Source organism: Anolis sagrei, chromosome 5 (genome assembly GCF_037176765.1).
Source record: "Anolis sagrei isolate rAnoSag1 chromosome 5, rAnoSag1.mat, whole genome shotgun sequence".
In the NCBI taxonomy this organism is placed as follows: Eukaryota; Metazoa; Chordata; class Lepidosauria; order Squamata; family Dactyloidae; genus Anolis; species Anolis sagrei.
The window spans coordinates 75,316,508-75,343,898 of NC_090025.1; the positions used below are offsets into that span (position 1 = coordinate 75,316,508).

Genomic DNA, 27,391 nt, shown 5'->3' on the forward strand with positions numbered 1-27,391 from the left:
ATCCTCCAAGTGTAATATCCTGGCTTTGGGTCTGTAGGTGACTGTGGAGTTCTATTCTTGACCTGCATCTTCTCCCACAATGAGGGCATCGGTTTCCAGGTGGAAGGCTGTCCCGGTCGGGGTTGGCTTGATGCGCCTTCCTCTTGGCACATTTCTCTCTTTCGCCCTCTATTCATGCCTCTTCAAATTCTGCAGCACTGCTGGTCACAGCTGACCTCCCAACTGGAGCGCTCAAGGGCCAGGGCTTCCCAGTTCCCAATGTCTATGCCAGAGTTTTTAAGGTTGGCTTTGAACAGGTCTTTAGATCTCTTTTCCTGTCCTCCAACATTCAGTTTTCCGTTCTTGATTTCGGAATAGAGCAAATGCTGTGGGAGACGGTTGTCAGGCATCCAGACAACATGGCCAATCCAGCGGAGTTGATAGTGGAGGACCATTGCTTCAATGCTGGTGGTCTTTGCTGACATTTGTCCGCTTGTCTTCCCAAGATATTTGCAGGATTTTTCGGAGGCAGTGCTGATGGAATTGTTCCAGGAGTTGCACGTGACGTCTGTAGACTGTCCATGTCTCGCAGGCATATAGCAGGGTTGGGAGGACAATAGCTTTATAAACAAGCACCTTGGTATCCCTACAGATGTCCCAGTCCTCAAACACTCTCTGCTTCATTTGGAAAAATGCTGCACTCGCAGAGCTCAGGCAGTGTTGAATTTCAGTGTCAATGTTGACTTTTGTGGAGAAGTGGCTGACAAGATAGCGGAAATGGTCAACATTTTCTAATGTTACACCATTAAGCTGTATTTCTGGCATTGGAGAGGGATTGGCCGGTGTTTTCATCCAATAGTGTCTGAATATAACCATTACAAATTTGTGCCAAATGCAGTAGGATATTGGTGGCAACCTTCAGTTCACTTTGCTGCAACAGTTTGAAATAACTCACCTTTGGGGGATTAGTTTGTTTTTTTCAGGCACAGAGATCAAAGGATCAAGAATCCCAGAGAAAAAGAAGGAAATGGTGGAAAGTTCAAGACTAATAAATAGTCAGTTTGGATGGGTATGCATGCATGCATACCGATGAATCTGCCCAACTGTATTCATTCATGAGAGGAGAGAGAAGTACATTCCTGGAAGAAAATGAAAACTTAAAACACAAATAGAGGCTGACATGGAAGCTGTTAGTAAGGAAGCAGAATGACAGTGTTGGTAGCTGCAGGCAGCCGCTCAGCATGCTAAGATACAAGAGAATCAAGAAGAAAGGGAACTGACCTACATCTTTGTATGTCACAAGTTAGTAAATGACAAATATGAGAGAGAGGGGGACCAACATCCTTAATCCAATGTGACAGAGATACACATCACTGAACTTCACCTCTCTGCCAGTTTTCCCAGTGGGAAATCCAGCTGCGAGGGAAGGGGTTCTGAGCAAGTTTGGGGGGCGTTCAAGGCATCGAAGTGGGACAGTCAAAATTTACCAATCCAGTGGTGTAGGATTTTGTTGTTTCTCTGTATAATGCCCAGCTGTAGTTATAGTTCAACATTTCAGCAATGGAAAATGGGCAATAAAGATCTGCCAGTACCTTTACTCGGTCATCACTGATGTCTTACCTTACTGATGGACAGACCCTAGCCAGAAATTTGGGGGAGGGGGACTTTTTTTTAGCAAATCATGAAGAGTAGTCATGCTACCCCTCTATTGTGCCTTGGTTAGACCACACCTGGAATACTGTGTCCAATTCGGGGCACCACAGTTGAAGGGAAATGTTGAAAAGCTGGAATGTGTCCAGAGGAGGGCAAGTAAAATGATCAAGGATCTGGAGAACAAGCCCTATGAGGAGCAGCTTAAAGAGCTGGACATGTTTAGCCCGAAGAACAGAAGACTGAGAGGAGACATTATAGCCATGTATAAGTATGTGAGAGGAAGTCATATGGAGGAGGGAGCAAGCTTGTTTTCTGTCATGAGAAAATCACATGAACCACACGACGATACAGGGGCAACAGCTCCCAACATACGAAAGCTGACTGGCACAACCTGGGGATCACAAATAGACACAGTGAAGACATCTGCCCTTGCGCTATGCTACTCTGCCACTGAGAATGCATGCACAGTGTGGAACACATCTCACCACGCTAAAACAGTGGATGTGGCTCTTAATGAGACATGCCGCATTATCACAGGGTGTCTGCGCCCTACACCACTGGAGAAATTACACTACCTAGCCGGTATTGCACCACCTCACATCCGCCGGGAAGTAGCAGCCAATAATGAAAGGAGTAAGGCAGTGACAACTCCAACCCATCCCTTCTTTGGGTATCAGCCAGCACGTCAATGACTTAAATCAAGAAATAGTTTTCTAAGATCTACAGAGACACTCGCTGGAATGCCTCAGCAAGCGAGAGTCCAAAAGTGGCAGGTTCAAACCCAGAACCTCAATCAATGGCTGATACCAAATAAGAGACTCCCCTCGGGCACACAGAAGACTGGGCGACTTGGAAGGTGCTGAACAGACTGCACTCTGGCACCACGAGATGCAGAGCCAATCTTAAGAAATGGGGCTACAAAGTGGAATCCACGACATGCGAGTGTGGAGAAGAGCAAACCACAGACAACAATGCAATCCGAGCCCTGCTACATGCACAATGGAGGACCTCCTTGCGGCAACACCAGAGGCACTCCAAGTGGCCAGCTACTGGTCAAAGGACATTTAATCAACTACGAAGCTTGCAAATTCTGTGTTTTGTCTGTCTGTTTGCTTGCTTTTGTTAAAAATGTAATATAAATGTCTGGTTGCTGATGACACGATAAATAAATAAAAATAAAAGCTCCCAACAGTGGGCAGGGGAGGCTGCAAAGGATGGGAGAGCGGAAGGAGGGGGGTCCTGTGTGATGTCATGAGACCAACCCAGTGCAGGGGGATTGTGTATATATTGTTCCTACTTTGTGGATTTTCACTTTTCGCCTTTGGTCCTGGAACGTAACAACCGCAATAATTGCTGCAAGTAATGACAATGTGAATAAATTGTCAAAAATTGGTTGAGATAGTGTTTGCAGTTCTGGAGAGAATCATTTAGTTTTTGTTTCTCATATACTTAGCGTGGGGATTTGGTTAACCAGATAAAATTCATGAGTAAACCGGTTTTTGTAACCTGAAAAGTTTGGGCAGGGGGGTTGAACCCCTAACCACCCTCCCCCCCCTTGGCTATAGCCCTGCTGATCATTAGTAATGTGTTGCATTAAATAAAAACCATCCATTCCATCTGATACTTCTTTGGCTACTAATGATGCAATCTAAAGTAGGAGCCAAGACCATGGAGAACAGCAGTGCACTACAATGAATCATTGTTGCTTTGCTTGCCTTCTCATTGCCCCTTTTCTTTCAGAAAGGCTCAGGTGGACTGGAAACTCAGATACGCTGTTGTTTTACAAAAAATCAGTGCAGCCTTTTGTTGTCAGTGAAACCATGCTGGAAAAGGAAAAGCAGGTTGAGAGCAAGATAAAACTTTTTAAAAAGCCTTCAGTGTTAGCATTTATAGTTGCCAACTGCAAGCAAGTTGGTTTACTTTTAAAGCTAGCAGGCTCTCCACAATTATCTTCTTTATTTCTGTTCCAGTTCTGTGCAAGTTTTTTCTTTACACCGCGAGAAAAACAAAACAGTTGTTATATAAACCCAGACCAGAGTAAAATATCCCTCCAGTTCTGCTCTCAGTCCCCACTCCTTGAAAAGTGGGTGGTTAAAAAGAATAAGGAAACATGAGATTTGACCGCAGAAATAAATAAAACTAGATAATATCAGAAAGCCCTGTGGTCTGCTTGTTTTTATACGTCACTCTGTGTGGGAAACAGATGATGACAGGTTAATGAGGTATCGGGTGAGAGAGTTCCTTGGTGATCCATTTAGATGTCATTCATCAGAAGAAATAGATCTTGCTCTCTGATGTTCTTTGAAAATCAACAAGACTTCCACACTCTTCATGATATCTGGTCTGTTTGAGGAACAGAGTAAAGGAAATAAGAAGAGATCAATGGGGTCTACTTAATCCAAGATTCTGGTTCCATTGTGTCCAACCAGTTGTCTATGGGAAACTCAGAAGCAAAACAAGAATGCATACTTCCTCTGTGGTCCCACAACAAATACTCCTACAGCCTCTGACTAGTGCCTACAATCTCCTGATCCTCCATAAAGTCATGTAACTCCTAACTAAGGACTTTATTTCACAAAGCCACTATTCTGTGCAGTCTCGTGATTGTTAATAATGGATAATTATTGGCATGAGCATATTTGTTAAGGCATCTCTTTCATTCATACAATTGTACCAAAACACTGATCTATGGTCCAGTGATTATACGGCTACATACCGTATATTCTGGCGTATAAGACTACTTTTTAACTTATTAGTATTTCAATGGGAAGTGTGGGCCTACTTTTGTCTGATGAGATAGGATTGTTTTTGTTGTGTGCTTTCAAGTCATTTCAGACTTAGGTTCACCCTGAGTGAGGGCCGGGTAAATGACCTTGGAGGGCCGTATCCAGCCCTCGGGCCATAGTTTGAGGACCCCTGGTCTGTAGCCTTCTCTGCAAAAGAGTACTAGTGCCTCACAAAAGGTATAACTCCCATGATTTGATAGCATTGAGCCATGGCAGTTAAAGTGATGTCAAGCTGCATAAATTCTACCATCTGGATGTCTCTCACTACATGCTTTGTGGTAGCAAATTGAACTATTTAATTGTGTGTTTTGAGGAAGAAGTACTTTTTGTGTGTACACATTCTCCCACCAACAATTGTGGATGAGTTCTAGCATTGAGAGAAGATACTATGAGGAAACACAAGGGATATGATAGCCCTGTGTCCCTGGTGGAGAAAAGATGGGGCTGTGAGTAGCAAGGAAGGTGTAACACTCAAGAAATAGCTAATCCATTTTGAGAAGGGTGGTTGATATTTTGAATATATTTTGAATATATTTTAATACAGAAAAAGATAACTAGCTATTTTTCCCCCCAGGGCACCAATGCCTCTGCTCTGGAAAAAGACATTGGACCAGAGCAATTTCCACTCAATGAACACTACTTTGGACTGGTCAATGTAAGTATCATTAATTTTTTATTATGTTTAGATATTTATATATTGAGCCCCCATTGGCACAGTGGGTTAAAGCACTGAGCTGCTGAACCTGTTGACTGAAAGGTCGCAGGTTCAAATCTGGGGAGTGGCGTGAGCTTCCGCTGTCAGCCCCAGCTTCTACCAACCTAGCAGTTCAAAAACATGCAAATGTGAGTAGATCAATAGGTACCGTTTCGGCGGGAAGGTAACGGTGCTCCATGCAGTCATGCCAGCCACATCACCTTGGAGGTGTCTGCGGACAACGCCGGCTCTTCGTCTTAGAAATAAAGATGAGCACCACATCCCAGAGTCGGACACGACTGGACTTCATGTCAGGGGAAAACCTTTACCTTACCTTAGATATTTATTCTAGTTTTCCTCCAGTGAGCTCAACACAGTACACAGTACTCTCTTCCCCAAAATTTTATCTTCCCAATAATCACATGCAGTAGACCAAGCCAAGAAAGAATGATAGATCCAAGGTTGTCCGGTATGGTTCATGATCTGATGAGGACTCAAACTTGGGTCTAAGTCAAAATGCCCAAGCCTAACTATTACATGATTGTTAAAATACAGGGGATATTTCAAAAGTATCAGAATCTGAAATCATATATGTTGAAGTGTTAGTTCACAATCCAAAGAACAGCCTAAAAAGGATGAGGGGCCCACTGATAGCAGCATTCATTCTACTCCAGCTGTAATGCTATGGTCAGCTTGGAGAAGTTAACTTTGTGAAAAACAATACAAACCCTTTTTCCTAGTTCCAACAGACCTCATTACCTCTGAGGATGCTTGCCATAGATGCAGGCGAAACGTCAGGAGAGAATGCCTCTAGACCATGGCCATATAGCCCGAAAAAACCTACAACAACCCAGTGATTCTGGCCATGAAAGCCTTCGACAATACAAAGAGGCTCTTCTTTTAGTCCCACTGCCTTCATAAGTAGAGTTGGGGAGAATTCAAAAAAGGTCTTCTTGGTGGCTGCCCTTAGACTTTGAAATCCCCTCCTTTAAAGCTTTAGTTCAAATAGCCTGTTTAAATAAGCTTGTAAGGAAAAGTTTGATGTATTTTTAAAAATTATACTATTTTAACTACTTTTCACCATCCTAAAGAGTGTGTTTTAAATTGCTTTAATATTATTAATAATTCAATTCCATTTTATTCTTGTATTTTATATGTTTTGAACTGTATTGCAATCATTTTCATTTGCCTTGAGTTCCATTCTTGGGGGGAAATTGGGTGGTAACAAAAATACACCTGGGGAGGCCCTTCTTTCACCCCTGTCAGTTTCACAAGCTTGCCTTGTAAGCACAAGAGAGAGAGCTTTTTCCTCTGTGGCCTCCCAACTCTGGAACTCATTACCTGGAGAGATTAGGAAAACCCCTTCACTAGAAACCTTTAAAAAGAACCTTAAAATCTGGCTCTTCCGCTACGCCTTTGGTGAGTAGGTATACAACCTCACACTATTGCTTAGCCTCAACGTTCTGTCATTGGAGTATACGTGTCCCATCCCCCCCACCTTGTGGGAAAGCTTAATTCCACAACCCCCGTTTTAATGAGCCGTCCTCTGCAAATAACCTACTTCTCCTTTTTTCTCTCAAGTTTTTAATCAGCTTTTAATTAGTTTTCTCTTAATCATTACATATAGCCCGCCCATTGTCATTGTGACTGTGTTTATTGTAATTTTATATCATTATGTATTCATATACATTATGTAATTATGATGTTGTTGTTTATTGTTTGCGTTTTCAGTTTTACTCTGCTGTAATTTGTTGTCTGGGCTTGGCCTCATGTAAGCCGCCCCGAGTCCCCAGCGGGAAAATGGTGGCGGGGTATAAATAAAGTTTTATTATTATTATTACTACTACTACTACTACTACTACTACTACTAATACTACTACTACTACTACTACTACTACTCCCAGGCCATTTGGAGAGCTACAGTCCACAAAAGTAAGCTTTGCTTCTAGTCTTGTCCTCGTGACACTGCTGAAACAACAAGATCCTCTCTTTGATTCATTGTAGGTAAAGAGAAGGGAGCCAGTGTGTTGTATTGGGTTGAATATTGGATTACTTATCTGGAGGCCCAGGTTTAATTCCCTGTTTGGCCATGAAAGCCCACTGGGTGACCCTGAGCAAGTCAGATACTCTCAGCTTCAGAAAACTTCATGACTTTAGGGTCTCCATAAATTGGAAATGACTTTGGAAACAGCAGTTCAAGTAGGATTGTAACTGGTCAAGTAGGATTATAACTACTATATTATAGGTGGGTGGGTGGGTTGGGGGGTTTAAAGGGGCAATTAATTAAGATATACGGTAAAGGGAGTAACAATTGGAACCTGCGTCCTAGCCATAAAAATTGTAATCGGTTTTTGATATTATCTTTTAGATGGCTAAGGTTCATATTGTATTGTTTTGTTATCTGTATGGAGAAATTAATAATTTTTTTTAAAAAAGTAGGATTATAACTGGAGTAGGTTAAGTGTGACATTTTGGACTACAATGCCTATCTTCCCTATACTGTTTAGAGACTGATGGGTGCTGCAGTTGCCACTCATGAACCTCATTGCACTTTGTGGCTAAGGCATATAGAAGTTGGAAATTGTTTCATACATAAACTCCTGTCAGTTAAATAGACCTAAGCATCCATCAGGTAAGTTATCGTCCCAGGTAGGCTCCCTGAAGAGGCAGAAAGAATAGCTGCATTCAGATGTTCTCCTCCACTCACTAAGTCAGGGGTCTTCAAACTTTTTAAACAGAGGGCCAGGTCACAGTCCCTCAAACTTTTGGTGGGCCGGATTATAATTTGAAAAAATATATATTAATGAATTCCTATGCATACTGCACATATCTTAATTGTAGTGCTAAAAAAGCACTTAAAAACAATGCAATAATTAAAATTAAGACAATTTTAACAAATATAAACTTATTAGTATTTCAATGGGAAATGTGGGTCTGCTTTTGGCAGATGAGATAGGATTGTTGTTGCCGTTGTTGTGTGCTTTCAAGTCGTTTCAGACTTAGGTTGACCCTGAGCGAGGGCCGGGTAAATGATCTTGGAGGGCCGCATCTGACCTCCAGGCCTTAGTTTGAGGACCCCTGCACTATGTTATTGAACTAACCAAACTGCAAACTATTGTACCCTTGAGTTGTACTGGCAATAAAACATCACGTGAAAAATTCCAACATCCCAATTCCAAAAAAGGTGTGGAAATCTGCATGTGAAACATGCTTTTATCACAAGAGGCTCTTAAATTTTTAATGTGGAGGTCACCAGTAAAAAGCTTTCTGGATCATAGTCAAGGTATTTTGATGAGTGCCTTCAGCGCTATGTTTGAGGACTTCTGGAACAGAAGCATCCCTTTTAAAAAGTATGTTATGCTAAGCAGCAAACAGGAGCTGGCAATGCCAATTTAATATGATGTAAATTTTTATTCTTAGAAAAAGATTAATCGTCTAGCTCCACATACTGACGTCTGACCTACATTATTTAAAAATTGTGCCTTGTAAGCAAGTGGTGGTAACTTAAAGATCAGAAAATCCAAGGGGAAAATGGTTGGATTCTGTGAATGTTGTCTTGAAGAATGTCTCATTGCTGGCCTCCATCTTTTTCTTTTGCAGTTTGGGAACACCTGCTACTGTAACTCGGTCTTGCAAGCCTTATATTTTTGCCGGCCATTTCGGGAAAATGTGCTGGCATATAAGGCCCAGCAGAAAAAGAAGGAAAACCTCCTGACTTGTTTAGCGGACCTTTTCCATAGTATTGCTACCCAGAAGAAAAAAGTTGGGGTGATCCCACCCAAAAAATTCATCTCACGGTTACGAAAGGAGAATGGTAAGTAATATATTCCTAAAAGCTCAACTGACGTTATTGTAATGCTAGAAACTTGGAGACTGGAGGAAAAATTCATTAAGGTGGCAATTCTTACATGGCATGTGTTGGAGCCCCTGGTGGTACAGTGGGTTAAACCCCTGAGCTGCTAAACTTGTTGACCGAAAGGTCACAGGTTCGAATCTGGGGAGCGGCATGAGCTTCTGCTGTCAGCCCCAGCTTCTGCCAACCTAGCAGTTTGAAAACATGCAAATGTGAGTAGATCAATAGGTACCACTCAGGTGGGAAGGTAACAGTGCTCCATGCAATCATGCCGGCCACATGACCTTGGAGGTGTCAATGGACAACACCGGCTCTTCGGCTTAGAAATGGAGATGAGCACCACCCCCCAGAGTCGGACACAACTGGACTAAATGTCAGGGGAAAACCTTTATCTTTACCTCTGTGTTGGAAATTGCAACCTTCTCAACCTCCGCTAGTTATTTGTTATGCATATAATTCAGATTGCTTACCATATTGTATATGTGTGTATTGGTTTGCAGTTTTCTTTAACCTCTTTGTTGTGGGAGGGGCTGCAGATCATGTGATCAGAACTGGGCATGTTCAGGACTCAGATTCCATTTTTAGAAGTCAGTGTATATGTGTGTTTTTGCATCAGAAGCAGTACAGTACAGTTTAGAAGTCTGTAGGAACAGAATGCTTTAGAGAAGAGACTCTATTAGACTGGAAATATGCCTTGGACTTTGAACTATTGATTATAAGAAAGATGCCCTGTGTTACCTGCACAGAGAAACTACTTCAAATCCTTTCTGTAACTGAATCAATAAGAAATGTACTTGTATGCTAAATATATGAAGTTTGTGAGTAAATCAGATATCTTATTTTTAAACAAGACTGTTTATTTTTGTCTCTTGAAAGCATGATTTAAACCAAGATGTTTAAAGGGGAGTAGGTGTTTTTGGGCAACTGAAAGAACACTTCTGAAACTCTGCTCTATAATATATATATGTTTTGTGTGTTTTTGTTTTGTTTGATTTGCATTGGCATATCTTTGTCCCTAACCACTTCAAAGAGATATTTAGGTTATCAGTTTTACAGCTGAGAAACCAAATTGTCTTGAATGAACACTAGTGGATATTTTACCACTAAGGAGAAGGTTGACTCAAGCGAGTTTTTAACTCTTCTCAGAAGACTCCTGTTTTCCCCCGCAAATTGTTATAAATGCCTTTGTAAAAGGTTATGATCTAAAGCAAGGTCATGCTTTTCCTGTGACCAGTGGTTTTCCAAAAAGTTATGAATCCCATTTCCCAAATAGTTATGGAGATTCACATTTTCCAAAAGCATGATGGGACAATATCCTTATTTTCCCCCTTTTCCCCATAGTGGTCCTTTCTCCACCATCCCACTCCCTTTAGGCCCTGCTGGGACAGGTATAAGCAGGCTTAGGTAGAACTGACCAGTACCTCTTTCTGGTCCCATTCCTGTCTCCATTCTCTCTCTCCTTCTTTCTGAATAGCATTGCTGGGCATTTTCTTCCCATTGTATCTCCTTCAAAGTGCAGATGATCATCAACATTTGACTTAACAGTGTTTCTCAAATTCTGGTCCTCCAGGTATTTGTGGCTTTAGCCCTGATCATAAGCCAATAAAGTTGTGTTTCTGGGAACTGAAGTCCAAAACACTTAGAAGAGTAGAGTTTGGGAGCCACTGGAGTCCTTGCAGCTATCAAGGACAGCCATGAGACAATTGCCCTGTGCCTTCCAATTTTGCTGTTACTTCAGACAGTACCCTAGCACAGTAGAAAGAGCCTAAACCACTTCATTTGAGGGGGTTTGATTTGGGGTACTCTCCTCTGTGGTCCACAATACTATCAGCTGCTCCAAATTACCATCATCAGATCTGGGGCAGGGAAGCCCAGTGGGCCCTTCTGAGATGCTGAGACCTTGGCTTATTTGCTCTTCTCTCATGGCAGATCTCTTTGACAACTACATGCAGCAAGATGCCCACGAGTTTTTGAACTACTTGCTCAACACTGTTGCCGACATTCTGCAGGAGGAGAAGAAACAGGAAAAGCAAAATGGCCGACTAAGAAATGGCAACATGAATGAAACGGAAGAGAACAATAAGCAAGACGTCACCTGGGTGCACGAGATTTTTCAGGGAACACTAACTAATGAAACGAGATGCTTGAACTGTGAAACTGTAAGCACTGAGCTGTGTCCTCTTGCATATGACCCTCTTACCTGAATTTCTGTTGGAAGAGGACTGGGGAGGGAATGAGTGGTAACAAAAGTCAGATTCCTATCAAACTAGTGGTAAGGGATGATGGGAGTAGAAGTTCATTAACATGTGGAGACTCATAGGTTGTTTATTCTTGCTGTAGCCACTGTTAGATTTGGATTTATGAGATACACTGGTGTGTCCTGGATTATAGTAGTTTAGAAACTGCTGGATTAGGCAAGGGCACATATTTCTCAGAGCATGGCTTTAACTTTTGGTGAGACTCCCTTCTGGAACATGCCCATAATCGTAGTCAATCTCATAGCATTCTTCTGAAATACTCACTGTTACCCCTGTATTGTGGAGCCCCTGGTGGCGCAGTGGGTTAAAGTGCTGAGCTGCTGAGCTTGTTGACCGAAAGGTCGCAGGTTCGATTCCGGGGAGCGGCGTGAGCTTCCGCTGTCAGCCCCAGCTTCTGCCAACCTAGCAGTTCAAAAACATGCAAGTGTGAATAGATCAATAGGTATCGCTCCGGCGGGAAGGTAATGGAGCTCCATGCAGTCATGCTGGCCACATGACCTTGGAGGAGTCTATGGACAATGCTGGCTCTTCGGCTTAGACATGGAGATGAGCACCACTCCCCAGAGTCAGACATGACTGGACTTAATGTCAGGGGACAACCTTTACCTTTTACCCCTGTGTCAAGAATGAGATGGACTATAAAGCTATGACCAAAGTTTATATAAGGGTTGGTATATTGATCTTGGAAACTGAGCAGGGTCCACATTTGTTAGTATTTGGATGGGAGACCTCCAACAAAAGCCCGATACTGTAGAAGTATTTCAGAGAAAGGAACTATTATTTATTTATTTATTTGCAATATTTCTATCCCACCTTTCTCAGCTCGAAGGCGACTCAAGACGGCTTACAACTTGGCAGCAATTCAATGCCATAATAGTTCATAGTATACAATTAAAAACAATCAAACAACATTGTAAAATTCATACAAAACCATTAAAAATATATAAAAACCAATGTCTTCCTGTTAATCACATTTTCCAGTTGCATCATCTAGGCCACTCCATGTTTCGTTCTTTCATAACAAAACCACCTTTAAGTATTCCTTGCCTAGGTAAACATAAGTCGTCAAATGGCTTGAAAGCACATATGGATTTTGGCCCCTTCTACACTGCCATATAAAATCTATATTATCTGCTTTGAATGGATTATATGGCAGTGTAGACTCATCTCATCCAGAGATAATGCATATTATCTGCTTTGATAACCTGGATTATATGGCAGTGCAGAAGGGTTAGGTTTCTCTTAGAGCTGGAGTTACAGTAGCAATCCACTCCGGCTTCTCATTAATCTCTGCCAGAAATCCATCTAATTACCTGAACTGAAAGTAGTCCAAATTTATCTTGTGCCAATCTCATGGAAGTAATCATTGTGCTTTCAATTTTCTAGATTTAGCATGTGATGTGTGCCAAATTGTGCTGTATGAAAGGCATACCCCTAGATTGGGGGCGAACACAATAATTTTAATTATGAGATGTGTTATAATTAGCACTTTTGTCCTAAGAAAACACAGATCTTTGTTGTCCCCTTGATAGAATGTACAAGTGAAGCCTTGTATTTGACTGTGGTTGTTTTGGGATAGCTACATGTAATGTTTCCAGCATTGAGAGAACAACAAAAGCAACCAGTGTCCCTTTCATGCTACGCAATTATGCCATTATGATTCCACTTTAACTGCTATGGTTGTGTTCTATGGAATCCTGAAATTTGTGACTTAGGGAGGGGTATATAGAAATTACCTAGAAGCTACTAGGTAATTTCTTTATTCCATGTTAAGTCATAACGTCGATGTCAATAGGATGGAGATTTGAGTAGTGGTTTGAGTGCTGGACTATGACTCAGGAAATCAGAATTCAATTTCCATGCTCTTGTTACATCTAGGATAGACTACTGCAACACACTCTATGTGGGGTTGCCTTTGAGGACTGCTCGGAAGCTTCAAATAGTCCGAGAGGCAGCCAGGTTAATAACTGGGGCGGCATACAGGGAACATACAACTCCCATGTTATGTCAGCTGCACTGGGTGCCAGTTTGCTACAGGGCACAATTCAAAGTGCTTGCTTTGGCCTATAAAGCCCTAAACGGAACCAGCCCAAATTACCTGTCCGAACGCATCTCCTCCTATGAGCCATCATGGAGATTAAGATCCTCTGGGGAGGCCCTGCTTTCCATCCCGCCATTGTCACAGGCACGATTGGTGGGGACGAGAGACAGGGCCTTCTTGGTGATTGCTCCCCGGCTATGGAACTCCCTTCCTGGTGAAATCAGGTCAGCCCCCTCCCTCCTGTCCTTTAGAAGCATGGTAAAAACCTGGCTGTGGGACCAAGCTTTCGGTACAGGGCAATAAAGCGGCAATAGGAAAGATGACCAGGCCAATTGGATTTTACATGGATGACTAGGACGGTTTTAAATGGTGTATTTTAATGTTTTGATAAAATGTATTGTATGTGAATTTGTGTCCCGGCATTGAATGTTTGCCGTATATATGCTGTGCTCCGCCCTGAGTCCCCTTCGGGGTGAGAAGGGAGGAATATAAATGTTTTAAATAAATAAATAAATACTCAGCCATGGGAATCCACGGGATGACCGCACTCAAGTCACATACTCTCAGTCCCAGAAAACCCTGTAATAGGGTCATTTTACGGTCACTGTAAGTCAGAAAGGGCTTGAAGGCACACAACAATTTCCCTGTCACAATGCTTTAATGTTCCTCCAATATATGGCACAGTTTTCTAGGTTGTGATATTCTAGGTTTTGACATTGTGCCAGCATGTTTATAGTCATGCCTCTGAGCATTTATTGGTGGACATACATTCTTCAAATCGGGCAGTTTGGCTGGTAGTGCTGTATAACATACTATTGATTTTTCTGGGTTTTTTTTTCCAGGTTAGTAGCAAAGATGAAGATTTTCTTGATCTTTCTGTTGATGTAGAACAGAACACTTCAATTACTCACTGCTTAAGGTAGGAAAAAATGCATCGTTTTCGATCAGTGGCATTTGATACAGCTTAAATCAAATCAAGAATATGAAATTAGCTTTGGCTACATTACATTACATTGGTGAGAGTGAATATCTTGGAAGAAACTGCAGTTTATGAATCTTTCATTGTATAATCTAGGAAGTTTCACTGAAAGTAGAAAGTAGTAAGAGTACTTTAGAGCAAATAGCTTGCAGATTGTAGATGTGCTCTAGCATGCATTACTGACACCCGCTGGGAAAGCAATCTATCATCTGTCAGTCAAAGGATCTACTGATGGATAATGTGAAACATTTTCTCCCAAGTGTTATTTATCACAGCTGTTAAATGTATAAGAAGTTCATAGCATCTATGAAGTCTCACTGGATTAAATACAACTCGCAATTTATTCAGACTTATCAGAGCTTTGAGGAACCAGGAATAGATTTCACACACCGTTCCAACGTATGAATCTGCTTCAGCTTTGTTATCAGTTGAGATCAATCCCTGGCAATAACGGAAAGTGTATTTTTCTTTTCCTGTGTGTGCTTTGGGTAGCTAACACCATATGTCCATCTTATTTATTTACTAGCCGGCCCCTGCCACGTGTTGCTGTGGCCCAGTCTGTGTATATGTGTTTTGTGTGTGTGTTTGCGTGTGTGTATATGTGTGTGTGTGTGTGTGTGGTTTTGCACATGTGTTGTAATGTATTGTTAGTTTTTTGGCTTTTAAAGTCTTTTCTGCTGTGTTTTCAGTGTTTTTATGAGTGATGATCACTCGTTGGCCTAATATGTGCATTGTGTCCAAATTTGGTATCAATTCATCCAATGTTTTTTTCAGAGAAGACAATACATCTTATTTTATAAGCTTGTTGAATGCTGCTTCACTGATATACAGATAGCTTTGGAATTGCACAGGAAGACCTAGGGATGCGTAGAGAAATTTTCTCCATCACTTCCAGTATGATTCTGTGGTCAACTTCTTTACTTTGTTTGATGTGTTATTTATAATGGTTTTTGTATTATATTTTTATTTCTTTATATTTTATTACTGTGTTCTGTTGTATATTGATGTATTGTATTGCCACCCCGAGTCCCCTTGGGGAGATGGTGGTGGGGTATAAGTAAAGTTTTGTTATTACTATTATTATTATTATTATTATTATTATTATTAACTTCTGATGGAATTTCCTCCTAAGAAACCCAAAACATTGTTCACTTCAAGTCAGAAAAATAGGGTTCCAGATTATATGAAAATTGTATCACATAAAGGATCTTTGAACAGAACCCTCATGTGATATGCAGGCATATTGCATTGGACTATTGATGTTGACCTGTCCTAGTATAATAGAACTTTGAGTTCATATTTTAAATAAGTGGCAAACATTTTTTTCCTAGACTTTCTTGTTAAGGGAAAATTAATTGCCTCTGAGGGTATGGAATTGCTGGTGAGCTCTCAACCAAGCCAGTATTGTATGAACTGGTGCATTCACATGGGGCGATGAATACACAACTGATGTTATGTGCACTGTTGGAGCAGCTGGGGAAAAGGGCCAAACTGCACTGGCTACATGATACTGATTACTAATGAGACCTCCATGTGGTCCTGGTCCCAGCTGTCAGTCTCATTCAGAACACAAGTGGGTTGTAATTCAGACAAACCAATCAATCAATCAATAAACAAACAAACAATAGTCGCATGTCCTTTGGTAGTTATCCCAAAGACGGCTAGTGGGCCCACCAAACTGGTATGCATTACTTCTAAGGAGGCAGTAGGAAGATGAAAATCTGTGGTATTATTATTCATCATGTCAGAAGCAAATTGAGAATGCAATTATAATGTATACAAAAACCATAAACAAAGTTTAAAAGTTGGCATTATACTAAATTTCCTTTGACCAGAAACTGGCCACTTGGAGTGCCTCTGGTGTTGCTGTGAGAAGGTCCTCCATTGTGCAAGTGGCAGGGCCCAGGCTGTATTGTAGTAAGTGGTCTGTGGTTTGCTCTTCTCCACATTTGCATGTCATAGACGCTACTTTGTAGCCCCATTTTTTAAGATTGGCTCTTCATCTTGTGGTCCGAGAACACAGTCTGTTCAGTGCCTTCAAAGTCGCCTAGTATTCTGTGTGCTCAGGAGGGATTTTCTCATCAGATATCAGCCACTGGTATCAATGGTTAAACCCCTGTCCCAGCAGGACTGAAGACCGACTGGTCGCAGGTTCAAATCCGGAGAGAGGCGGATGAGCTCCCTCTATCAGCTCCAGCTCCTCATGTGGGGACATGAGAGAAGCCTCCCACAAGGATGATAAAAACATCAAAAAATCATCTGGGCACCCCCTGGGCAATGTTCTTGCAGACGGCCAATTCTCTCATACCAGAAGCGACTTGCAGTTTCTCAAGTCACTCCTGACATGATAAAAAAAGCCACTGATTGTGGTTCCAGGTTTTTACCTGCCACTTTTGGACTCTCGCTTGCTGAGGTGTTCCTGCGAGTATTTCTGCAGATCTTAGAAAGCCATTTCTTGATTTAAGACATTGGCGTGCTGGCTGATATCTGAACAGAGGATGGGCTGGAGATGTCATTGCCTTAGTCCTTTCATTATTGTGGTATTACAACAGATAAATATTTTTAAGCAGATGACATATAGCCAGCAGCTACCGTTTACTGTCCTTGACTTTTCAGTAAAAGCAGAAAGTGTTGACTAAAAGGAGATTCAGCGAAGACAGAATCAGTACAATTTTTTTTGTTTCTTTCCTGTAACTATCACAATTAGCACAAAATATGCCTTCTGCTTACAAGGCATGGAAATATGTAAGGAATTCTATTTTCCACTTTCAAAAGCTGAAACATCTCACTTTGATCTTGATTATATAAATGGCATAGTTGGAAAGAATAAAAAAGAAAACAGGAGCTAGTCGGAGACAATTGCTCAATTAGTTTCTTTCCCCATTAAATATTACATCGAGTTCTCCTTCCTCCTAGTTATCTTTGGAAGGAAAGAACCTTCTCTATTAAGCTTCCAACATCTTTATTTTCTCTCTCTGTGTTAAGACTGGCACTGAAAGAATTCATAAAATAACACAATAAATTATGTATTCGCTGTTTTTGTTTCCACGAGACACTGAAAAGGGCAATTGAGTCAGTCAATATTACCTCTCATGGAACCTTTCCTTTCCTTTGTTTTATTGACATTTCTCTGTGTATGTGTGTGTTCTTTTGAAGAAAAACATCTTCCACGTGAATAAACAACACTTCTAACATAATTCTTTCTAAGGAAACAGCTCATATATGTTTCTGAGCCAGAAATTAGCAGTGTGGAAATATCTTTTTTGTTATTGTTGTTTAAATCAAAGTGAAGCATTCTGGCATGTGTTAAAATTATAATGGGGCTCTATGTTGGTATCTCTGAAAATCACCCTTAAATGCAGTCCAAAGAGTGGGTCTAGACCAGGCATGGGCAAACTTTGGCCCTCCAGATGTTTTGGACTTCAACAATTGTGGGAGTTGAAGTCCAAAACACCTGGAGGGCCAAGGTTTGCCCATGCCTGGTCTAGAATTTGGTCCAGGTCAGGCCAAGTTTGTAGGCACTCGTTCTGGCCCAGGAGTTGCCAAACCAGTACAGTGTATAGTCACAATAAATGAGGACATCAACAATGGGGTGGTGCGGGTCTTGTACCTTCAACATCTACTCAATTCACATAAACACTCTCATGGTAAAAAGACTTATTGATCTAACCTGACATCCATGGTCACTGAACCTGTGGTCCATCCATCAATCATTCTGTTTATAACCCAGCTTGTTCCCAGGCTGGGATTCAGGTTGACTCACATTAAGGCAGAATACAATAGAACACATATAGGTAAAAATGTACAAAGTCCCTCTTCCTCCCACCACTTCCTATGGCTGTGTATTCACTTGGGACCTCATTATATGGAGGTCCTTAATGTGGGGGGATCTGTCATCCGGCGCCCCACATCATTCGCTTTTGCCCATCACACGCCCATCATGCCTTTCCAAGCACGCTCCCACACTATACCCAGCATTTTTAATCTAAGAAGTGATGAGTGGAGTGCTGCAGGGTTCTGTCCTGGACCCAGTCCTGTTCAACATATGTATTAATGACTTATATGGAAGGTTAGAAGGTATGATCATCAAGTTTGCAGACGACACCAAATTGGGAGGGATAGCCAATACTCCAGAAGACTGGAGCAGAATTCAAAACGATCTTAACAGATCAGAGAGATGGGCCAAAACTAACAAAATGAAGTTCAACAGTGACAAATGCAAGATACTCCACTAAGGCAGAAAAAATGAAATGCAAAAATACAGAATGGAGGGCGCGTGGCTTGAGAGCAGTATGTGTGAAAAAGATCTTGGGGTCCTCGTAGACAACAAGTTAAACATGAGCCAACAATGTGATGTGGTGGCAAAAAAATTTGGCCTTCATCAATAGGAGTATAGTGTTTAGATCCAGGAAAGTCATGCTACCCCTCTATTCTGGCATGGTTAGACCACACCTGGAGTATTGTGTCCAATTCTGGGCATCACAATTGAAGAGAGATACTGACAAGCTGGAATGTATCCAGAGGATATCTGCTTTGATGTGTATTATATGGCAGTGTAAACTCATATAATCCAGATCAAAGCAGATAATGTGGATTATCTGCTTTGATAATCTCAACTATATAACAATGTAAAAAGGATCTTTTTTGTCATAAAGAGGGAGCCAAGAAATCAGATGAGAACACATTCTGTACACAAGGAGCTCCCCAGCCATCAAAACTTTCTCCATTGGGTGTGATCCAGTGCACCCAATGATGGTGAATCCTGACACTGGGATAGGATTTCAAGATCTGAGGCCCCTTCCACACTGCTCCTATATACCAGGATCTGATCCCAGATTACTGGTTTATCCCAGGTTATCTGGCAGTAAGGACTCATATAATCCAGTTTAAAGCAGATAATCTGGGATCAGATCCTGGCATATAGGGCAGTGTGGAAAGGGCCAGAGTCAGTGTTCACCACAAGAATGAGGAATCTCAGAGTCCGAATACTGCTTTGAAAAGTGTGTGCATATGTGTTTATATATTTCCTCACTTGTTAGACTTGGTGTTTCATATCTGAATGGGCAAATGGGGTTGACACTTAAATCATCACGTCTAATGTCACCACAAGGTCTCAGGATTTGGGAATGCAGTGATAGAATCTGACATAGTCCCATCTTCACAACCTTCCTCTAGGCACAGTAGTGTCCAACCTTTTTGTCCTCCAGGTGTTCGGGACTTTGGCTTCTGGAAGTTGGAGTCCCAAACACCTAAGGACTAACAGTTGGACACCATTGCTCATTGGTTTTGTGACTAGTGATTATCCAATAATGATTTCATCCGAATTTGTCTACATATATGACTTAATGCTGTTTTCACTTTTCAAATTGTTCAATTGTTAATCATATGTTTAGAATATTTTTATTCTTTTGATTAGATATTTTTAAACTGATTTACTCTAAACAGCCTAAAGAGCTAGGACAAAATATTTTAAAAAATTAATAGTGGTGATAATTAGTTGCTGGGTTTAAGTTACAATGAATAAAGCAGCTCATACAATATTGTACAAGCAATTCAATGTATTTGATTGCATTTCTGTGTTAGAGAAATATAGAGAAATGCTGAAATCTGGTATCTCTGCTCATTTCAGAGACTTCAGCAACACAGAGACCTTGTGTAGTGAACAGAAGTACTACTGTGAAACGTGCTGTAGCAAACAAGAGGCACAAAAAAGGTAATTCTGCACAGTGTGGCATGGGTTGCTATCTAACAGCCAGTAAAATAAAGAACAATGGAATACATCTCCCCAGCTTTCATGAGGTGGGGAGCAGATTATTGCCTTCCAATTTACTAAATTATGTTAAAATAAAATATGAATAGGAAACAATTGTATTTTATTATTTATTTATTTACGGTATTTCTATTCCGCCCTTCTCACCCCGCAGGTGACTCAGGGTGGATTACAACGTACATATACATGGCAAACATTCAATGCCATAGACACACAACATATATAGACAGACAAACAGGCTATTTAACATTCCAGCTTTTTCATGAGGATATTCTGGCCACCAGGGGAGCTGTCGCTTCGCCGTCCATTTGTGACACTGATTAAGTACTTCCTCATTCTTTGCATGCTTGCTGGAGATTTTTATGGTGCCGTAAATTAGCCTCCCCCACATAAGTGGCACCTAAATTTCCTACTTGACAGATGCAACTATCTTTCGGGCTGCAAAGGTCGACAGTAAGCTACACAAATTGGTTAGAAGCTCACTCCGACCCGGGATGGCTTCGAAATCAGTAGTGATCCTAATGCAGCTGACTTCCAGCCAGCTGCACCACAGTCCCGGTTCATAGGAAGTATCAAACATACCTAAAATTGCATGTATAGTAGAGTCAGTAATCCTCAGCCCTACTAGACAACTCCATATACATCTTCGTAGCTTGTAGAGAACTGTAGTTAGGGGAGGAGTATGGAACTTCTCTCTTATAGCTATGAAAATGGTTTTGTTTACCTATGTTAAGTGTTCATACATTTTGTGGGAATTCTTTTACAAGTTAGGTACCTACCTAAGTTATTATCTGGGCTCATATTGTCCAGCTGAAGATAAGGAAAGTTTTAAGACAGATCCTCCTTATTCTTCCTCCCACCCACAACATGGAACAAAAATCTGCCAGTGCGGTATGAGTAAAGAGCAGAGTTCTCATTCTCACATTTTATTTGGCTCCCCAGGATGAGGGTCAAAAAGCTACCGATGATCCTTGCATTGCACCTGAAGAGATTTAAATACATGGAGCAGTTACACCGGTACACCAAGCTCTCTTACCGTGTGGTATTCCCACTGGAGTTACGTCTCTTCAACACATCTGGGGATGCTATCAATTTGGATCGCATGTATGACTTGGTAGCTGTGGTAGTTCACTGCGGCAGGTAATCCCCATTCTAACCAAGGCTAAGAAAGAGTTCCTGTATAGAACATTAATAGTGAACCATTGTCCTTAGACAGGACAAATGAATAGATAAATTGAATGAATAAATAAACTTTGCAGGACAAGTGAGTATCCATTTGGCTGCAACACTGGGCTATTCACCGCGAAATAAGGGAGGGGTGTTTACATTTTTCAGGAATGCAGACATGCACAGTTTTGTAAATTAGAGGTCTGGACAAACGTACAAGTAGAGATAAATGGTCTGGAGATGATCAAGGGTCTGGAGAACAAGCCCTATGAGGAGCGGCTTAAAGAGCTGGGCATGTTTAGCCTGACGAAGAGAAGGCTGAGAGGAGGCATGATAGCCATGTATAAATATGTGAGAGGAAGTCATAGAGAGGAGGGAGTGAACTTGTTTTCTGCTGCCTTGGAGACTAGGACACGGAGCAATGGCTTTAAACTACAAGAAAGGAGATTCCATCTGAACATTAGGAAGTACTTCCTGACTGTGAGAGCTGTTCAGCAGCGGAACTCTCTGCCCCGGAGTGTGGTGGAGGCTCCTTCTTTGGAAGCTTTTAAACAGAGGCTGGATGGCCATCTGTCCGGGGTGATTTGAATGCAATTTTCCTGCTTCGTGGCTGGGGGTTAGACTGGATAGTCCATCAGGTTTCTTCCAACTCTATGATTCTATGATTCTAGAGATGGCAATTTATTCTTACCCATGATTCATGGGATGCCCTCCCAGGGACCATAAACATATAGTCTGTGTTTTCCTATATTAACCACAGTGGCTGGGGAGACTGGGAGTTATAGTACAAATGCTAGGAGCCCCCAGTGGAGCAGTGGGTTAAACCCCTGTGCTGGCAGGACTGAAGACCGACAGGTCAGAGGTTCGAATCAGGGGAGAGTGTGGGTAAGCTCCCTCTGTCAGTTCCAGCTCTCAATGTGGGGACATGAGAGAAACCTCCCACAAGGGTGGTAAAACATCAAAACATCCAGGCATCCCCTGGGCAATGTCCTTGCAGACAGTCAATTCTCTCACACCAGAAGTGACTTGCAGTTTCTCAAGTCACTCCTTACATGACAAAAAAAGTACAAAAGCTGACTATGCCTATTATTTTTAAAATTATTTTCTCTCTCTTTCCTTCTTAGTGGACCTAACCGTGGACATTATATTACTATTGTGAAAAGTCATGGCTTTTGGCTTTTGTTCGATGATGATATTGTAGAGGTAAGTATATTGATAATCACCCCATAGATTACATATGGATTGAATTGTATCATTCATGCAATGTGGTCTCTTATTTTCTTAATTGTGTTAATATCCACCACTGAGAAGTTTCAGAGTCCTAAATTTTAAGTATCTTCTATAGACGTTAGGTGTCTACTCCACACACAAAATAAAGTGGTGGAACAGACCACAACACTTCAGGCTACATATTGCTGATCATGCTTTGGTTTTAAAAAAAAATCCCTTTCATTTCTCAAACTATGTACAATTACATTTGGTTTGACAGTGTATTCTTTGACAGTGTATTCTATCTATCTATCTATCTATCTATCTATCTATCTATCTATCTATCTATCTATTTAAAACATTTATATTCCACCCTTCTCACCCCAAAGGGGACTCAAGGCAGAGCACAGAATATACACGGCAAACATTCAATGCCGGGACACAGATTCACATACAATACATAAACATTAAATAAAGTTATCAAAATATTAAAATACACCATTTAAAACCGTCCTAGTCATCCAGGTCAAATCTAATTGGCCTGGTCATCTTTTCTATTGCCGTTTTATTACCCTGTCCCAAAAGCTTGGTCCCACAGCCAAGTTTTTACCATCCTTCTAAAGGACAGGAGGGAGGGGGCCGACCTGATTTCACCAGAAAGGGAGTTCCATAGCCGGGGAGCAATCACCAAGAAGGCCCTGTCTCTCATCCCCACCAGTCGTGCCTGTGACAATGGCGGGATGGAAAGCAGGGCCTCCCTGGAGGATCTTAATCTCCACGATATCAGATGTATTCCTTGAATTGCTTGGCAACTTATTTCTGCTCTTCCCAATTTTCTTTTTTTGCAGAAAATTGATGCGCAAGCTATTGAAGAATTCTATGGTCTGACTTCTGATATATCAAAAAATTCAGAATCTGGATATATTTTATTTTATCAATCGAGAGAGTGATGGGGAAGACCGACTTTTTCCAATTGGAGAGGAGAAACTGACCAACACTGTTAACTGACTTCCATGTCGACCCATCCAATACAGTCCCATCTGATTTCATCTCTAAAATTGCTGACCGAAACTCCCGAATATATCCTGCCATATTTTTCGCCTGATTCTCATTTAACTGCAAGAACAGCAAATTCATACAGACTCATATTCATCTGTCAATCCTGCTGAATTGAGGTAGAATATTGGATAGGTGTTTCTGCGTCACCGTTAAGGACCATTTCTTCATAGTACGTAAAGAACCATTCCTTAGCTTAGTGGTTTCCAAGTTCTGTTCTGAGGGATCTGGGATTCCTCAGATGCTTTTCAGCAGTAATGGTGGTCATCCATCAGAGCCAGCTTCAAGGACTGGCATTGTCAGATAGCTGCTAGTATCCATACCCATACAGGAGGCTTGCTGCTGATACATGGAATTGGCCCATCCTGTTTCTTTTTATCTTTGCTGTCATTGCTTGTTTGCTTGCCTTCAACTGCAATGATAAAAGCACGGACAAGGAGCAGCCTCCACAGGCCTTCTACTCCCCTTCTGACCTGTAGTTGTGGATCTGGCCCAGAGAGAAGGGGGAATCAATGGACAGTGCCATAGAGGTGAGTCTAAGGAGGCAGCAGAATCACTTCAAAATCTGACGCCAGCATTGACTTGTTCCACCTAGGATCTTTTGACTTGAAGTCCCATCATCCCATATACTGCCCATTATAGCTCTGGGTTAGTTAGCTCCAGAGAGAGTTTGCCCATAACTACTGATCTTTGCCTGAAAAGGGCAATTGGAAGGATTTTTGGAGACACACATTCTGGGGAGAGCAGAACCCTCAAGCGCTCCATGGGAAATGAATATGCAGAGGTACCATGGAGTAAAAATGCTCAAAGGTTACTAGGCAGAACCATTGGTAGGAAAAGGTAGAAACTCTGGAAAGTACAGCTTTAAATGTCTATTGAAATATAACTCCAGTTCATGCTAAATGGGAAGGGGGGTATATATTTATACATTTCATAACTGTCGGAGCTAGAGTTGGATTATGGATTATGTCGCATGACATTCTCCAGCTAGAAAATCATTCTCTCCTGATCCTTTTAAGCTTTGGGCTATTTGAAAAAAGAAATAAAATTGGCAACTTCAAGGCACAGACTTAGGTGAAAGGATTTCAGTCCCAGTTGAACCAAATCCTACTGCACGGCCAGTCTTCCTGTTTATCATGGGACGGCACCCAGGAACCAAACTGGTCCTCTGGATTCCCACTGTTTCAAAAGCTTTAGGTGGATTTTGCACTGAATAGGGGAAGCTGCTTCTCTGTATTACTTCCACTGTGTATGTAGTGATAGAATCTTTTTGAACCCAAAGAAATGCCCCCAAGTGTCATTCTTACTTTCCCAAGTTTGCCCCTTGTCTGGGTGTCATGCTTGTCGATTGGTTGTGCAATCCTGTTCAGCAATAATGGACAAGATCCAAAGTTCAGTAGTACTCAAGCACACAAACAGAGCTCCATAGGTGCAACAGTTCATTGTTTTCCTATGTGGTAGCAATTATGTCATGTGCATATCAAATATCCTGCATGCACAATGCATGCACTGGATTTAAGTGAGCATGTCTTGCAGATGTGAAGCTTTTGGCAGGTTGCGTTGATTTTATGGAGAACTAAATGACAAGGCATCAGTCAGGATGAAGCCATTTTTGTTGTTTTGATCTTCTGCAGTCATGTATAATTTCTCTTTGGAACATATATTTTTTTCAACACAAAGCCAGTTTCTGAGATCTGTCTAAGACAGTGGTTCTTAACCTTTGGTCCTCCAGGTGTTTTGGACTTCAGTTCCCACAATTCCTAACAGCTGGTAACCTGGCTGGGATTTCTAGGAGTTGAAGTCCAAAACAACTGGAGGACCAAAGGTTAGGAACCACTGGTCTAAGGGCGCTTCCAGAAAGGCAGTTATCCCAGGACAATCCACATTTTTAAAACGCGGATGTTCCTGGGAGCCTGTCCACACCCACCCCAGAAAGTGTGCACTTTCTGGGGTGTGTATCCAGATGCTCTTGTGGGATTGGCCCGTGAGAACATCTGGAAACCCTCCCCCAGACCCCTTTTTAAAGTAAAGAAAACTTACCCGGCCTCCAATACAGTCTTGCAGCAGCTCTACCTGCACGTAGAAATGACAATGCCAGGAGAGCGGCGGGGGGAAGGAAGGAAAATCACTGCTGCAAGACTGTACTGGAAGCCGGGTAAGTTTTCTTTACTTTCAAAAGGGGTTTGGGGTCTTTGGGGGAAGGAGTGTGTATTCCCACAGTCTTCTGGACTAATTTAGCCCAGAAAAGTGTGGGAATGGTGTCTGGAACTGGAAATAATGGGTTTATCCTGCGCCTTCCAGTAAGGCCTAGAATAAACACACTATCTAATTAATTCACCACAAACCAGGGTTTCCCCTGGTTTGTGGCGAGTTATCTGGTTGTGGTGAATTATCTGGGTTTTGGTGAATTATCTGGTTGTGGCATTATCTGGACAGCTCCCTTTTTATTGCAGAAGTTTCCACAATAAAGGGGCTGTCTAGATCCGCCTTAAGAGACCAAACAAATGGAAGGGGAAATAAGAGATGGCATCCGGTAAGTTCTACGGCAGAAAGTAAATCATCCACAATCAGGCAGACTGCTTTGGAATATATAAAACAAATAATTGAGAAAAGAGCTTCCTGGGGCAGAAGGCAGCAATATCTTCCATCTCACTGATGTTTCATAAGTCATGTGAAGTCACCAGTCTAGAGGTTTAGTTCTTATCTCAATTACGTCCCAAGTATTTTCCTTTATTTTGTTCCCCGGAAATGAATACCTGGCTTTCATACCTAAGCAGTGACAGCTTCCATATCTATAGAGCTAGTGAATCTGACCAGCTTTCAGTCTCAATCTTAAAGAAGCTAGTCAGCGAGCAGAATCCTACCCTCCATCTAGATTTTAGTCTGAGTTCTAAAGGCTGACCAACCTATTGGACATTATTCCAAAACAAGTTTCATCACCTCAAAAAGTTCAGGCTAAAATTAAAATTGGATTTGGCACACTGATGTGGAAGCCTCCAACTGCCTAGATCAGTGGTTCTCAACCTGGGGTCCCCAGATGTTTTTGGCCTTCAACTCCCAGAAATCCTAACAGCTGGCAAGCTGGCTGGGATCTCTGGGAGTTGTAGGCCAAAAACATCTGGAGACCCCAGGTTGAGAACCACTGGCCTAGATAGAAAAAGTGCTTGCTCATGCTGATTCACAGATTCTGGCAATTGGAGTCTTTAAAAGTAATGTTTCTAAACTCTAAGGAAAGGAAAGCATGAAATCAAAATGAAAAGGCACAATCCAGCAGGACTGTCTACTTGACACATCTTCTTCAAATACATTGAAACTGGCTGCAACTCTGTTTCCTGGCGGATGGGACTTTCACGGAAAGATCCTAATCTTGATGGAGATGTGTCCGAAACAAATTACAAACTCACTGTCTTTCTTTTTTCAAAAAATATGCAAATGTTTTAGGAAACAACCCTTTTCTAGAGGAAATTGGATAACATTAACTGCTGCTGAGCTGCTTTTTTCATCCTTATTTATCATTGTTGCTTCTTGCTTCTTAGTTTAGTCTTTGAAGCTGAAATTCCCTGATGTGATATTTACATTTTCTTTAAAAGACAAACCAAGCTGCTCTTCCAGTACAAGCTTTTGGAACAGCACGCGTCTGTTGCATACTAGAGCACTTTACTTGTGTGAGGAACAAAACCAGATTTATTTATTTTCAATTTGTTTAAAGGGCCATAAATTGGTCATCACTGCAGTGATCTACCAGGGTAGGAAAGGAGTTGTGGAGAGTAGAGTTGTGGGTGCTCTGTATACACAACTAAACAGTTATGTGTAGCTTAACAAAGTCCATTCCTGACCAAAAGAGTGTAGGCAGTGCCTGGTAAATTCTCATATAACAGAACCGAGCCTGAGCTTGACCCACATTTAGGTGTATGAAACTAGTCTGGAGGAACAGTGCTTCCTTGCC

At 41.6% G+C, this 27,391-nt stretch overlaps 1 protein-coding gene across 1 annotated transcript in view; it reads left to right on the plus strand.

Moving 5' to 3' along the window:
* USP46 (ubiquitin specific peptidase 46) overlaps positions 1-23,639 on the plus strand; it is a 42,094-nt gene extending 18,455 nt beyond the window's left edge. The window contains exons 2-9 of the mRNA XM_060778517.2: positions 4,993-5,073; positions 8,713-8,926; positions 10,895-11,124; positions 14,107-14,183; positions 19,873-19,956; positions 20,956-21,153; positions 22,305-22,383; positions 23,238-23,639. Coding sequence (XP_060634500.1) covers positions 4,993-5,073; positions 8,713-8,926; positions 10,895-11,124; positions 14,107-14,183; positions 19,873-19,956; positions 20,956-21,153; positions 22,305-22,383; positions 23,238-23,339 — 1,065 coding nt within the window. The 3' untranslated portion in view covers positions 23,340-23,639. The remainder of the gene's footprint in view (positions 1-4,992; positions 5,074-8,712; positions 8,927-10,894; positions 11,125-14,106; positions 14,184-19,872; positions 19,957-20,955; positions 21,154-22,304; positions 22,384-23,237) is intronic.
* Positions 23,640-27,391: the final 3,752 nt, after the last annotated feature.